The sequence below is a fragment of the Pan paniscus genome, chromosome 19 (assembly GCF_029289425.2).
Source record: "Pan paniscus chromosome 19, NHGRI_mPanPan1-v2.0_pri, whole genome shotgun sequence".
NCBI classification, from domain to species: Eukaryota; Metazoa; Chordata; class Mammalia; order Primates; family Hominidae; genus Pan; species Pan paniscus.
The window spans coordinates 29,191,853-29,207,932 of record NC_073268.2 but is presented as its reverse complement, the minus strand read 5'-3'; the positions used below and the strand labels follow the sequence as shown (position 1 = coordinate 29,207,932).

Sequence of the window (16,080 nt, the reverse complement as noted above, 5' to 3'; positions counted from 1 at the left end):
CCAGGTCTCAGGGAGAGGAGAAAGACAAAGAATCAAGAAAAACAATAAATATTAGCACACCCCAGAGATACTTCTGACCACGAAAGCTTTCTCATTGCTTTCCAGCTCCAGTCCACAAATATCAATGTAAAATTTTCTGTTTTCTGCAGGTGACCTGCGAGACTCTGCCACTTTGAGAACTTGGCAGATAGTTACTAAATACACAGCATAAATATAACCTGTTGGTCATTTCTGTGGTGGTGGTGTGCTTCCAGCAGACTCAGCTCCTCAACTCACCTTACAAGCTTAATTCATGTATAAATCTGACCTCAAGCTATGTGGGAATTTCCTTCATCCATTTTCACACTGCTGTTAAAGACATACCTGAGACTAATTTATAAAGAAAAAGAGGTTTAATGGACTCACAGTTCCACATGGCTGGGGAGTCCTGACAATCACGGCGGACGGTGAAAGGCATGTCTTACATGGAGGCAGGCAAGATAGAAATGAAAGCCAAGTGAAAGGGGAAACCCTTTATGAAACCATCAGACCTCGTGAGACTTATTCACTACCATGAGAACAAAATGGGGGAAACTGCCCCCCATGACTCAATTATCTCCCACCGGCTTCCTCCTACAACATGTGGGAATTATGGGAGCTTCAAGATGAGATTTGGGTGGGGACACAGTCAAATCATATCAGGAATAAATGAAGGGACCAACCTCAGTAGGATGGCCTTAATCTGTTGATTTTCCTGCCTCTCCTATTCTTGTCCTGTTCTAATGGTTCTATCTTTCTGTTTTTCAGGAGAACATTTCAAGATAGGAATAGGCCAAGTGCTGAGAAGATGAGTCTTAGGATTGATGTGGATACAAACTTTCCTGAGTGTGTTGTAGATGCAGGAAAAGTCACCCTTGGGACTCAGCAGAGGCAGGAGATGGACCCTCGCCTGCGGGAGAAACAGAATGAAATCATCCTGCGAGCAGTATGTGCTCTGCTGAATTCTGGTGGGGGTGTAATCAAGGCTGAGATTGAGAACAAAGGCTACAATTATGAACGTCATGGAGTAGGATTGGATGTGCCTCCAATTTTCAGAAGCCATTTAGATAAGATGCAGAAGGAAAACCACTTTTTGATTTTTGTGAAATCATGGAACACAGAGGCTGGTGTGCCACTTGCTACCTTATGCTCCAATTTGTACCACAGAGAGAGAACATCCACTGATGTCATGGATTCTCAGGAAGCTGTGGCATTCCTCAAATGCAGGACTCAGACTCATACGAATATTAATGTTTCCAATTCATTAGGTCCACAGGCAGCTCAGGGTAGTGTACAATATGAAGGTAACATAAATGTGTCAGCTACTGCTTTATTTGATAGAAAGCGGCTTCAGTATCTGGAAAAACTCAACCTTCCTGAGTCCACACATGTTGAATTTGTAATGTTCTCGACAGACGTGTCACACTGTGTTAAAGACAGACTTCCGAAGTGTGTTTCTGCATTTGCAAATACTGAAGGAGGATATGTATTTTTTGGTGTGCACAATGAGACTTGTCAAGTGATTGGATGTGAAAAAGAGAAAATAGACCTTACGAGCTTGAGGGCTTCTATTGATGGCTGTATTAAGAAGCTACCTGTCCATCATTTCTGCACACAGAGGCCTGAGATAAAATATGTCCTTAACTTCCTTGAAGTGCATGATAAGGGGGCCCTCCGTGGATATGTCTGTGCAATCAAGGTGGAGAAATTCTGCTGTGCGGTGTTTGCCAAAGTGCCTAGTTCCTGGCAGGTGAAGGACAACAGTGTGAGAAAATTGCCCACAAGAGAATGGACTGCTTGGATGTTGGAAGCTGACCCAGGTTAGGGAGCAATATCCACAATGGTTGTAATGTTTGCTGGCAGCAAGGCGGGGCGGGTCAGAGAGGAAAGAGGGATATGGTATTCCTTGGAATCTGGGGAGAGAGATTTACTCTCTGAGTTGCAATTGTCTGACTTATTAATCCCTGTAGATGTAGTTTGTGGATTATTGCCCTTCCTTTCTTCTGCCATCTTAAATAGTCTTCATTCAACAGATGCCCTGGCTAGTAGCCCCATTAAAGGCTGGTGCAGGGGGCTGTTTGACCTAGTTATTTCAATTTTCACACCCTTTCTTATGTTCATAGTCAAGCCTCTTATTTTTCAATTATGAGCTTGCATTTAATTATTTAGGAAATTTCTTTCTTTCACATGTACAGATGTGTCCACTTTAATTTACTGCCACTTTCCTCTGACTTTCCCTTCTTAAATATTCACCCTTTCTCACTGCCCACTTCCATTTTTTGAACCAAAACATGACCAAATCACGGCTTTCGCTCTGCTTTCCCATTTTTCCTTTGGGGAGCTGGTACGTGATAAGCCAGAGGATGGTTGGTGACACGCATCTACCCTGGAAAAGGAAAGCCTGAGATAAAATTAGACAAGAGAAAACCAATAGTAACTTCTTCAAAGGTCCAGAAAAAACAAAGTCCACCTCAGAATCTGCTCAGATGTCTATATCCATTGGCCTTTGCATCTTCTCATCATTTTTCTTTAAAAAGTAGCATTCTAAAAATATAAAAACAGGCTGGGCACGGTGGCTCATGCCTGTAACTCCAGCACTTTGGGAGGCCGAGGGGGGCAGATCACCTGAGGTCAGGAGTTTGAGACCAGCCTGGCCAACATGGTGAAACTCCGTCTCTACCAAAAATACAAAAAATTAGCTGGATGTGGTGACGCACGCCTGTAATCCCAGCTGCTCAGGAGGATTGCTTGAACCTGAGAGACGGAGGTTGCAGTGAGCTGAGATCATGCCACTGCACTCCAGCCTGGGCAACAGAGACTGTTTCAAAAAATAAATAAATAAATAATAGAAATAAAAATAGTTTTGTTTTGACATAATAAAATTAAAAAGTGTTGCTTTATGCTAGTTATTTTTTCCTTCAAAAACCTCAGTAGGCTTTCCTGAGCTGACCTGAGACGTAAAGGCAAGTATCTGTGGGCCGTGGCTTGAGTTGTAAGACTAGGTGAAAGACTTTGTAGCACAGCTCAGCTATAAGTTGGGGTCTGCCTTTTTGCGTATTGAATCCTTGGTTCTTGTTTCCTAAGACCTTTCCAGGTGTCCTGAGATGGTTCTCGAGTTGAGTTTGTCATCTGCCACGCCCCGCAGCAAGCCTGTATGCATTCATAAGAATTCGGAATGTCTGAAAGAGCAGCAGAAACGCTACTTTCCAGGTAATTGGCCATCTCTGGTTGCTTTGGAATATGTTGATTGTTCATTCATATAAAAAATTGACTCATACTTTATATTATATACAGAATCAATTCCAGAGGTTTAAGGACTTAAATATGAAAGCCAAACCTTTAAAACTTTTAGTAGAAAGTGTATATGAATAATTATATCATTGGGGTAGGAAAGCATTTCCTAAACCAGACACAAAAGGATCAAACTTAAAAAGATTGATAAATTTTACTACATTAAAATTAAGAACTGTTCCTCAAAATATACCTTAAAGAAAGTGAAAAGACTGGGCACAGTGGCTCATACCTGTAATCCCAGCACTTTGGGAGGGTGAGGTGTGGAATTGCTTAAGTCCAGGAATTTGAGACCAGCCTGGGCAACATAGCAAGACCCCATCTCTACAAAGTAGCAGCACTCTACTATGCCAGGCTAATTTTTTAACTTTTGTAGAGATGGAGTCTCCCTGTGTCGCCCAGGTTGGTTTCAAGCTCCTGGACTCAAGCGATCCTTCCACTTGAGCTTCCCAAAGTGCTGGGATTACAGGCATGAGCCACCACGCCAAGCCACCAGTTTTTTTTTTTTTTTTGAGCTGAAGTTTCGCTCTTGTTGCCCAGGATGGAGTGCAACGGTGAAACTTTGGCTCATTGCAACCTTCACCTCCCGGGTTCAAGCAGTTCTTCTGCCTCAGCCTCTCAGATAGCTGGAATTAGAGGCGCATGCCACCACACCTAGCTAATTTTTTTGCATTTTCAGTAGAGATGGGGTTTCACCACGTTGGCCAGGCTGGTCTTAAACTTCTGACGTCAGGTAATACACCCACCTCAGCCTCCCAAAGTGCTGGGATTACAGGCATGAGCCACTGCACCCAGCCCAATCATTTTTTTGATGGACTTTTATATGACGTCTAATTTTTTCATTTTTAAACAATGCTACAATATACATTTTACCATAATATACCTGAGGTGTTCTTTAAGGATAAATTCCAAGTAGTGGCCGGGCACAGTGGCTCAGGCCTGTAATCCCAGAGCTTTGGGAGGCCAATGCAGGCGGATCACAAGGTCAAGAGATCGAGACCATCCTGGCTAACACAGTGAAACCCTGTCTCTACTAAAAATACAAAAAATTAGCTGGGTGTGGTGGCATGCGCCTGTGGTCCCAGCTCCTTGGGAGGCTGAGACAGGAGAATCGCTTGAACCCGGGAGGCGGAGGTTGCAGTGAGCCAAGATGGCACCACTGCACTCCAGCCTGGGCGACAGAGGGAGACTCCATCTCAAAAAAAAAAAAAAAAAAAAAAAGGAGAAGAAAAAAAAATTCCAAGTAGTAATAATTACTTGTAACTTTAGATGGATATTGCCAGATTGTAAGCTAAAACATATACCCAAATACACTTTCACCAACATGGTATTATCACGGCATTTCTCTTCTGGAAGAAGCTTAGAATCATTTTATCCTATCAAAAAGAAAAAAAGATGGCCAGGTGAGGTGGCTCACACCTGTAATCCTGGCACTTTAGGAGACCGAGGTGGGAGGATCACTTGAGCCCAGGAGTTCAAGACCAGCCTAGGCAACATGGCGAAACTCTGTCTCTACAAAGAAATACAAAAATTAGCTGGATGTGGTGGCATGCACTTGTAGTCCCAGCTACCTGGAAAGCTGAGGTGGGAGAATCACCTGAGCTCAGGAAGTAGAGGCTGCAGTGAGCCATGATCATACCATTGTACCCCAGTTTAGGTGACAGAGCAAGACCCTGTCCCCCCCCAAAAAAAGTCTCCATGCTGTCCCTTTTTAGTCAAACTCTCCCCAAATCCCTAACCTCTAGCATCCATTGATCTGTTGCCTGTACCTATAGTTGTGCTTTACAGAATGTCAGGTAAGTGAAACCATACAGTACGTAATCTTGCCAGGTGTTAAGATGGCACTCTAATGCCTTCCTCACCATCCTTGTTTCCACCTCTTTGCCTCGCACTTTGGATGTCAGCAACACAAACTGCTTGGAGTGACCTGAATGGACCTTGCTTTTTATTTATTTATTTTTTTTTGAGACAGGGTCTCACTCTGTTGTGCAGGCTGGAGTGCAGTGGTGTGACCTCAGCTGGCTGCAACCTCTGCCTCCTGGGTTTAAGCGATTCTCGTGCCTCAGCCCCCCGAGTGGGTGGGATTACAGGCACGCACCACCACGCCCGGCTAATTTTTGTGTTTTTTGTAGAGATGGGGTTTCACCATGTTGGCCAGGCTGGTGTTGAACTCCTGGGCTTAAGTGATCCAACTGCCTCGGCCTCCCATGGTGCTGGGATTACAGGCATGAGCCACCACGCCCAGCTTTCTTGCTGTTTCTTGCCCCTGAGCGTTAGTCATGTGCCCTCTTTTGACCATGTCTCTATTCTCCTCTTCAACTCCTCTTCACTAACTCCAAGTCATCCTTTAATAATCAGCTCAGGGCTGGGTGCGGTGACGCACACCTGTAATCCCAGCACTTTGGGAGGCCCAGGTGGGCAGATCACTTGAGCCCAGGAGTTTGAGACCAGCCTGGCCAACATGGTGAAACCCCAGCTCTACTAAAAATACAAAAATTAGCCAGGCTTGGTGGCACACGCCTTTGGTCCCAGCTACTTGGGAGGCTGAGGCAGGAGAATCACTTGAACCCAGGAGACAGAGGTTGCAGTGAGCCGAGATCGCACCACTGGTGCAACAGAGCAAGACTCCATCTCAAAAAAAAAAAAAAAAGAAGAAAGAAAAAGAAAAAAGAAAAAAAAGAATCAGCTCAAGTGTTTCCTTCTTCATAAAGACTTTCATATTTTCTTCTTTCCTAAATTGTACCTTTCCTTGGTATTCACATAATACTTTCTGTCCTTCTCTCTAGTTGTATTGACCACTTTTGACCATAATTATTATTGTCTGTTTATACCAGCTAATTAGCACCCCATCAAAATAAGAATTGTTTATCTTTTTATTAGTAATGTATAACCTATTGTAGATACATAGTAGAGTCCCAGTGTTGATTAATTCTTCTACGTATAATGATGATTACTAGCTTGTCTGAGGCTTTTCTAATTTCTTCCCATCCTTTCCCTGTCTAGTATTTTCAGACAGAGTGGTATATACTCCAGAAAGCCTCTACAAGGAACTCTTCTCACAACATAAAGGACTCAGAGACTTAATAAATACAGAAATGCGCCCTTTCTCTCAAGGAATATTGATTTTTTCTCAAAGCTGGGCTGTGGATTTAGGTCTGCAAGAGAAGCAGGGAGTCATCTGTGATGCTCTTCTAATTTCCCAGAACAACACCCCTATTCTCTACACCATCTTCAGCAAGTGGGATGCGGGGTGCAAGGGCTATTCTATGATAGTTGCCTATTCTTTGAAGCAGAAGCTGGTGAACAAAGGCGGCTACAGTGGGAGGTTATGCATCACCCCCTTGGTCTGTGTGCTGAATTCTGATAGAAAAGCACAGAGCGTTTACAGTTCGTATTTACAAATTTACCCTGAATCCTATAACTTCATGACCCCCCAGCACATGGAAGCCCTGTTACAGTCCCTCGTGATAGTCTTGCTTGGGTTCAAATCCTTCTTAAGTGAAGAGCTGGGCTCTGAGGTTTTGAACCTACTGACAAATAAACAGTATGAGTTGCTTTCAAAGAACCTTCGCAAGACCAGAGAGTTGTTTGTTCATGGCTTACCTGGATCAGGGAAGACTATCTTGGCTCTTAGGATCATGGAGAAGATCAGGAATGTGTTTCACTGTGAACCGGCTAACATTCTCTACATCTGTGAAAACCAGCCCCTGAAGAAGTTGGTGAGGTATGCTGCTTGTCTGTGTTCACTTTATTTTCTTGAGTGACTGTGGCTGGTGTGGCTTTCAGTTTACTTGCTAAAATTCATATTGTATTTACCATGACCAGAGGAGTTTAAGAGTAGAATCTGCTTTCTTTGTTTCATTGGGGAAAAACCTGACTCTGTTTCTTACAGTTTCAGCAAGAAAAACATCTGCCAGCCAGTGACCCGGAAAACCTTCATGAAAAACAACTTTGAACACATCCAGCACATTGTCATTGATGACGCTCAGAATTTCCGCACTGAAGATGGGGACTGGTATGGGAAAGCAAAGTTCATCACTCAGACAGCAAGGGATGGCCCAGGAGTTCTCTGGATCTTTCTGGACTACTTTCAGACCAATCACTTGAGTTGCAGTGGCCTCCCCCCTCCCTCAGACCAGTATCCAAGAGAAGAGATCAACAGAGTGGTCCGCAATGCAGGTCCAATAGCTAATTACCTACAACAAGTAATGCAGGAAGCCCGACAAAATCCTCCACCTAACCTCCCCCCTGGGTCCCTGGTGATGCTCTATGAACCTAAATGGGCTCAAGGTGTCCCAGGCAACTTAGAGATTATTGAAGACTTGAACTTGGAGGAGATACTGATCTATGTAGCGAATAAATGCCGTTTTCTCTTGCGGAATGGTTATTCTCCGAAGGATATTGCTGTGCTTTTCACCAAAGCAAGTGAAGTGGAAAAATATAAAGACAGGCTTCTAACAGCAATGAGGAAGAGAAAACTGTCTCAGCTCGATGAGGAGTCTGATCTGTTACTACAGATCGGTGATGCGTCGGATGTTCTAACCGATCACATTGTGTTGGACAGTGTCTGTCGATTTTCAGGCCTGGAAAGAAATATCGTGTTTGGAATCAATCCAGGAGTAGCCCCACCGGCTGGGGCCTACAATCTTCTGCTCTGTTTGGCTTCTAGGGCAAAAAGACATCTGTATATTCTGAAGGCTTCTGTGTGACAGGAAACCCAAGCCTAAGAAACAATTACGTGGTTCTCATCTCTAATTAACTGTGAAACCATTTAATCCAAACATGTAAGCACACACTCACTTATTAAGTCACATACTTTTCTAGGTGCTGGGGATTAAGAACGAATCGATGTAAGATTCCTCCTTTAGGGCAGAGACAGACCACTGACAAATACACAGATAGACAAGGAATTTCCCATGGTAAAAAGGGATACCAGTAATTAGAGGACCGTGAGACTCAGAGATGTGTGTGTGTGTGTGTGCGCGCACATGTGTGTAGGTAGATGGAGGGGGTGGTTATTTTGGGTGGTCAGGGAAGTGCTCAGTGAGGGAAGAACTTGTCATGAGAATCTCTGAGCGTGCCAGGCAGACTCGGATATTTTTATAAATTTTTAACATGGCCACTTGCAGAAAAGCTTGAATGGGACGTGCAGGGAGAATGTGAAGGATGGAGCAGGTAGCTCATCTGGCCTTGTAGGTGCCAGGAACGGGCAAGACATGTTTTGAAATGTAAGATCACAGGCTGTTTTTTGCAAGACCACATTATATTACTTTATTATTTTCTGCTTTTTCTTTTAACGACATTAGTGTTTTTGATCACTATATTTTAAAATGCTTTTTGTGAGCCTTTTGGTTATGTGGAATCTGTTCCTTAGCTCTGATTTTTTATTCTTATGGAGCGTCTTAGGTTACTACATGAAGGTAAGACTGCCACAGTCCCCCAGGGAGGCACATTGTGTTTTACTGATTGATTTGAAGATGATAGAGAGCCTAGGGGGATGAGTCTATTGGACTCAAAGGTTACATTTTGTTTTTCCATTTAATTTAATAATCAACAAAACGACAAAGTCAGTTTAATATCTTTCTTCTGCTGAGTCTTCAGGATTTTAGCTAGTCTTTCAAAAGCCATTGCTACAAAAGTGCAAATTTCTCATTTCCTGTGGGTCTCTAGAAACTCTCTCAATATTTAAAGCCAAACAAATCCATCTTTTCTGAGAGACAGAAACTAAAAAATTCAGAGTTAATTCACTATTAAAAACAGCAAGGCCCTGCTATTTCCCAAGAATAAAGAAATTTAAAATTCTCATTGTAAGAAGTATGAACTTGAAGCTAGAATTGGTTTATTTCTGGCAGCTACTTACAATATTAAGAACTTTACTTTTTAAATTTGAGACAATTTCACAGGAAAGCAAGAAATTAGTCTATTGTGAAATGTTTTTACAACTAACTTGGAATATACTGCAAATCACTAGTAAGTAGAGACACATTTAAGATAAAATGATTAATAAAACAATTGGTAATTCTGAATAAGGATCTGAATAAATCCAGATCACAGACTGTTCCTTTACCAATATGTAAAAGAATGTGCAAAATTAGTAAAAATATAGCCAAAAATTTACCAGCAACAGAGAAGCAAAGAATGGAGTTCAATCTTACACTATAAACATCTAATAGATATGTATGAAAATTTAAAAACTAGAAAAGGTTGGGCATGGTGTCTCATGCTTGTGATCCCAGGACTTTAGGAGGCCAAGGTGGGAGGATTGTTTGAGCCCAGGAGTTCAAGACCAGCTTGAGCAATATAGTGAGACCCTGTCTCTACAAAAACAAACAAACAAACAAATAAATAAATAAATAAAATTAGCTGGGAATGGTGATGCACACCTGGAGTCCTAGCTACTCAGAAGGCTGAGGCAGGAAGATCACTTGACCTCAGAAGTCTGAGGTTACAGTGAGCTATGATCATACCAGTGCACTCCAGTCTGGGTGAGAGAACAAGACCCTGTCTCTAAAAATTAAATAAATAAAACAAAAAAAAAGAATTTAAAAGTTTTATATAAAGGCATAGCTACTATCTCATCTGCCCAGTGTAGTCATGAATAGATGTCACATAAAGAAAAGAAAACCAGAATTCTTGTTAATATGGCCAGTTTGAAGGGTGGTGGCGGAGGTATTGAGCAGGCAGCTCAGGGAAATGCCAGGGAGACCCTTGAGCACAGAAACTCCTGATTGTCCCCAGGGACTCTCCGTGGACACAGGAGGGATTTTCCAGGATTTCACATGAATTCAATGAAGGGGGCTGTGTCTTATTCCTGGATGCTTTGCCTCCTTCATGGAATTCAGTGGATTTAATGGAAGTTCCTAGGCAACAATAAAGAGTAGAAACCAGGTTAACAGCGAGGGCCTCATCTCACACCAGATCATATCAGGCTACACAAAAGTAGATGGAAGACACCACCCAGGCCTCCAGCTATACACTGGAGAAGAAGCCAAACAAGTCTACTTCATCTAAGAAAGTTGTCAAAGAGAGCCCTTCTATACCATCTTAAGGTAAAAAGAAAGACTCTACCCAGCTGCCCTGATTAAGCATTAGAAAGATAAGTGTTCTGATCATTAGGCAGAAAGACAATGGGGAAATATGTAGAAAAGAAATATGACATGAGCCAGATGAAGAACCCATCCTGAAAGGATATGTAACTCAGGGGACAAAAGACAACTCACCATAAGTTGGGCGCAGTGGATCACGCCTGTAATCTCAGCATTTTGGGAGGCCAAGGCAGGTGGATCACCTGAGGTCAGGAGTTCAAGTCCAGCCTGGCCAACGTGGTGAAATCCTGTCTCTACTAAAAATACAAAAATTAGTTGGGTGTGGTGGTGCATGCCTGTAATACCAGCTACTCAGAAGGCTGAGGCAAGAGAATTGCTTGAATCAAGGAGGCAGAGGTTACAGTGAGCCAAGATCACGCCATTGTACTTCAGCCTGGGCGACAAAGTGAGACCCTGACTCAAAAAACAAACAAAGCCTCCCCATAGATGTCTCCTGCCATAGAAGAATTTAAGAAGTTCATAATTCAATCAAACAAGAGTTGAAAGCCTGTCCCACTGTACCCAAGTTCTCCCTCTCTGAACTGCAGCCTAGAAACTCTCTACAGGCAGTAAGCTGGGGCAGTCACAGAGGTGACCTCATCTGTTTCCCACATCCTGCATTAGGACAGTGATCAGGGATCAGTATCCTTCATTGACTGATTTCCAATATCTCGAGACCTGTTGTTTCATATATTTTGCCTTATTTTGCAATTGTTTCATATATTTTGTCTTATTTTGCAATTGTTTCAGGAGGGAGGATAAATATGGTCCCTGTTCCTCTATCTTGACCAGAAGCATCTAAGAAGGCAGTGAAGCAACATGTGTATAGTTCTTAGGGAAATAAATTTTGGCCTAAAAATATTAAACCTAGTCAAAATATTATTCTAGTACAAAGGCAGCACATGGGTATTTTTGAATATAAAAGAGTTCTAGAAATACAGGACCCATGAATCATTCTTGAAGAAAAGTTACTCAGTAAGGAAATCTAGCTAAGCAAGCAACATATACAAATAAAAGATTATTATAATTGGACCAAAGTTAAGTTTAAATCCATTCACATGTATATAATTAAGATATATAGGAATTATAATTACAGAAAAGAATGTTACAAACCTTCACAAAGTAAAAATATTTTTATATCAGATAGATTCTTCTGTTTCAATCCATAAAACCAGGGTTTGGATCATTTTAAAAAAACAAACAAAAATAATTTATTGGAATCATTAGGGAGGACCTGATAGAATAAAATGACAAGCTGACCAAATAGGCCTTAGAGGGGAGAGGTGCCTGGGCACTTACAAGGACCTAGGTAGCAGGGGTGACTTGGCCACAGTCATTTTCTTTACTTGATTTAAGGAGGTTAAATTACAGTGAAAGAGTTGCACTTATCTAGTTTGCATACCGTACTCAACTCTTAGCTAGCATAGGGCAGGTTCCTTAGTTGAAAAATTTCCACAAAACATGATGTAAAGTGGAAAGATCAGTTCCCCCAAAGAATATCAGTTACCAAAGTAGGATGAAAGGATGTTGGGTAGATCAAAACAACAAATGTCCATTACAGCAATTAACAAAAGTTAGGGAGTGGGGAAGTTTGAGTGCTAATATGTATTTCAAAACAACTTTAAAAATGGCTTCAAACATTTTATGCTTTTTGTAATTTAGTCATTTTAATATTAGATAAATCTTCCTGTAACTGAAAGTTCTTGAGTTAAAGAAAAATATTCGGTAGTTCAGCTCTTCCTTCAATTTTATTAGTTGCTTTTTCTTTTGTTCAAGTGAAATAAACATAAAAATAATTTTAAAATATTATGTATCATATCCTTCGATTTAACATAATTCTATCTAGCTATTCTTATATTTTCTCTGATATATTTTTAAAAGCTTTCTGGAATATTATTAACCTTGAATATTTCTAGTTGATGAGTTTATGAGTGATTTATTGCTTCCTTTTCTCTTTCAGTATTGCTAGAATGAATTTTATTGACTTTGCCCCTTTGCATAAAGACCTTGAAGGTCACATGCTGAAATCGCCCTCTACTAAAACAAACTCATAGAAATAATGGGGAAGATATTTCAAAACATTGCCATATGCATAGCCATCCTCACAAACAAGAAAAGCACCTCTCCATGAACTAAAACCTATGAGTCATTGGTACAGGTAGGGAAAAGCTAGGTAAACCATGGTAATACACTGAGGCTGGCACCACCACAGGCCAGGACAACCGTTGTCACAAAGCCAGGACAGAATCTCCCAGCCAGAAAGTGTTGCCCTGAGGCTGAAGCCAAATTCATTTTGCCCCCAGTTGGCCAGACCAAAGCCTAGAACTAAAAAACCCATACCTCAGGGTTTATCAGCATTGGCACTGTTGGCTTTTTTGGGCTGGACAACCATTTATTGTGAGAGGCTTCTCTAAGCACTGTAGGATGTTTAGCAGCATCCTTGGCCCTACTCCCTAGACGCCAGTAGCAAATCCACCACCCTCCCTCCCCTATCCCAGGGTTGGTTGTCAGTTGTGACAACCAAAAATGTCTCCAGACATTGCCAAATGTCCCTTGGGGGGTAAAATCACCACCACCATACCTCTTTTGACTAAAAGAGTTTCCAGAATAGTGGCAGAATATATAGGTCAAGCATAACACATTACAATCAAGATTCAGAACATCAAAGATTCTTTTTTAATCCTAAAAGAAAAAGTTTGGAAAATCTACAAAAAGAAGTGTGAATTTGACAATAACTATTTCACTAGCAAGAGTAGATGTAAGCAGAATACAGGTAGCATATTCAAACTGCTGTGGAAAAACAACATCAAACCTAGACTTCTCTCCCCAAACTGTCATTCAGAGTCGAGGGCAAAATAAATAGATTTTCTGACTTGGAACAAGTAGGAATAATGTACTTATAGTATTCATCTTCATACAGGGATGGGCTATAAGTGATTTTGAAAAAACTTCCTACTTGTTCCAAGTCAGAAAAACTATTCATATAGGGATGGGCTATTAGCAAGAGTATATGAGTAACGTACTATAACAAGAAAAAATGAATTCAGAAGAAAGTAGTGGTTTTAAGAAGGAAAGGAGAACAAATAAATTAGTGAAACATAAGGTTAAGTCTATACATATTATTTTCTAATTGCCTATTATGTCAGACTACATGTAGTTAGAAAATACGATGAAAGAAAAAGCCATATTATAACTCCAACAAAAAGATAAAATAATTAAGAGTAACTGCAACAAGAAAGTATAAGCTCTGCAACAATAAAACTATACAATGAAACTAAAGAGCACAAAAAAGAACTTAAACAGATAAAAAGCAGACCACGTTTTTTGATAAGAAGATTAAAAATTATAAATATATCCATTTTCACTGTTAATCTATAAATTCAGTGTAATCCCAATAAAAATGCCAACAGGTTTTCCCCAATAGCATTGAAATGATTTTAAAATTTAATGAAGGCCAAGCATGGTGGCTCACTCCTGTAATCCCAGCACTTTGAGAGGCCGAGGCAGGTGGATTGCCTGGGTCCAGGAGTTCGAGACCAGCCTGGACAACATGGTGAAATCCTGTCTCTATTTAAAATGCAAGAAATTAGCTGGGTGTGGTGGTGTGCACCTATAGTCCTAGCTACTTGGGAGGCTGAGGTGGGAGAATCACCCAAGCCTTGGGAGGTCGAGGCTGTAGTGAGCCAAAATCACATCACTGCACTCCAGTCTGGGCAGCCAGAGTGAGACCCTGTCTCAAAAAAAAAAATTATTGGAAACTACAAGGCAAGAATATCCAAGAAAAATCTAGAAAAGAAGAAACCTGAGTGAGTCAGTATGACCAAATATTAAAACATCTTATAAAGCTACAATAATTAAAACAATGTGGTGCTGATATGTGGAGGATCAATGGAACAAGATGAAATGGCCAAAAATAAATTTAAAATACATGTTGAAATGTATTAACAGCATATGTTAAAGTTAAGTTATGTTAACTTTATATGTTAAATTCAAGTTAATTGGGGAAAGATGGATTATTCAATATATGATGAACAACTGTGTCACCCAGCTAAAAAAATTTAAGCTTGGGCCATATGCCAGACTAGATACCAAAATAAATTCCAGGAGGACCAAGTTTTTAAAAGTAAAAATATGGAATCATGGAAGTGCATGAAGAAGAAGTAGCACTTAAAAAAATAATAATCTCAGCATGGGGAAGGTCTAAGTATGGCCCTCAATCAGAAACCAGGAAGGAAAATATTGACTATTTTAAACAAAATTATCTCTGTACCAAAAACAGCATAAAAGGTCAAGAAACAACACACTGGAAAAAGAATTGCAACAAATATCACAGCCAAATAGTTAATTTCTTATTTTCAAAAAATAGCTTCTACAAATCGAAGAGAAAAATTCTAAGGTCTCAAAGGAAAAATGAGCAAAGGATTTGACAGGTGGTAGAATACAGAAAAAGAATTTAAAATAGCTCCTAAAGATATGGAAACATTACTCATGATAGCAGAAGTATCAATTGACAAAATTACTCAGATTGGTAACAAACTTTAAGGGGGAAAGCACTTCCATGCATTGCTGTAAATTGGTACATCTTCTACTGAGAACAATCCGGCAGTAGTTAACAAAATTGTAAATGCATATATCTCTTTCTCTAGAAATTTCTTTTTTGGGAATTTATTCTACATATATATTCAAACATGTGTGAAATGCTTCTATACAGGTGATTGAATTTCACTTTATTCCTAAGAGCAGAAGACTGCAAAATAGTAAATATATACCCAAAAGGGTCTAATGGATTAGTTTTTGGCATATCAGCACATGATAATACTATGAAGCCATAAAAAAGAGAGATTTCTATATGTATTGATGGGGGACCATCTTTAAGATATACTGTGGTGTTGAACAAAGCAACATGCTGAAAATGTCTCTTATTCTTTTAGAATCAATATAAGTCTGTGCTTGTAAATGCAGTAAGTATCTTTGGAAGTATACCTAAAAATTGGTAACAGTGTTTGACTCCAGGGAAGAACAGATGGGTGCCAGAGTGAAAAAAAGATAGCTTTTGCTTTTTATGACTTTTGGATTCTGTACCACGTAATAATTTTGATGTAAATTTTGCTGTGTGTGTTTTTACTTGTTCATGTAGTGATTTTATAAATTACTCTTTTAATTTTCTATCAATGAATATCCTGGGATAAACCCCTCATGATCATAATGAATAATGATGTGTGGAGAGTGGGGAGGGTTTACATATGAAAAATGTAGAAAATACAAAAAGTGTCTATATATACAAAAATGTAAGTGTTAACATTTTTATATTTGCTTCAAGCTTTTTTTTAAATAAAAGAAATGCAATATTGCAATTAAATTTGTGTTCTTCTTTCTTCTCTTTCACATCCAATTTATCTCCCCTTCCTCCAGAGGCAGTAACTATCATGACTTTCGTGGGTGTCTTTCAGGCTAACAGTTTTACACACACACACACACACACACACACATCAGATTACACCATCACTAGTGGTGGCATAAGATGAAGTGAAGGTAGAGGACAAGGCACTGGGAATTCCAGTTTATGAATTTAGTTTTGAAAGGGATTTAGTTTCCATGGTAACAATAGTAATTATAAAGATTGTAAATTGGCATTTTCGATAGCTCTAGGAAGTTTAGACAACGAAAAAATTGAGATTGAAAGAAA

The 16,080-nt window shown here is 40.2% G+C and overlaps 1 protein-coding gene across 1 annotated transcript in view; it reads left to right on the top strand.

The window, feature by feature from the left end:
- The window catches only part of SLFN5 (schlafen family member 5), a 30,803-nt gene extending 15,050 nt beyond the window's left edge, over window positions 1-15,753 (top strand). The window contains exons 2-5 of the mRNA XM_003817989.5: window positions 787-1,838; window positions 3,103-3,228; window positions 6,313-7,033; window positions 7,202-15,753. Coding sequence (XP_003818037.4) covers window positions 827-1,838; window positions 3,103-3,228; window positions 6,313-7,033; window positions 7,202-8,018 — 2,676 coding nt within the window. The 5' untranslated portion in view covers window positions 787-826 and the 3' untranslated portion in view covers window positions 8,019-15,753. The remainder of the gene's footprint in view (window positions 1-786; window positions 1,839-3,102; window positions 3,229-6,312; window positions 7,034-7,201) is intronic.
- The last annotated feature ends 327 nt before the right edge of the window (window positions 15,754-16,080 follow it).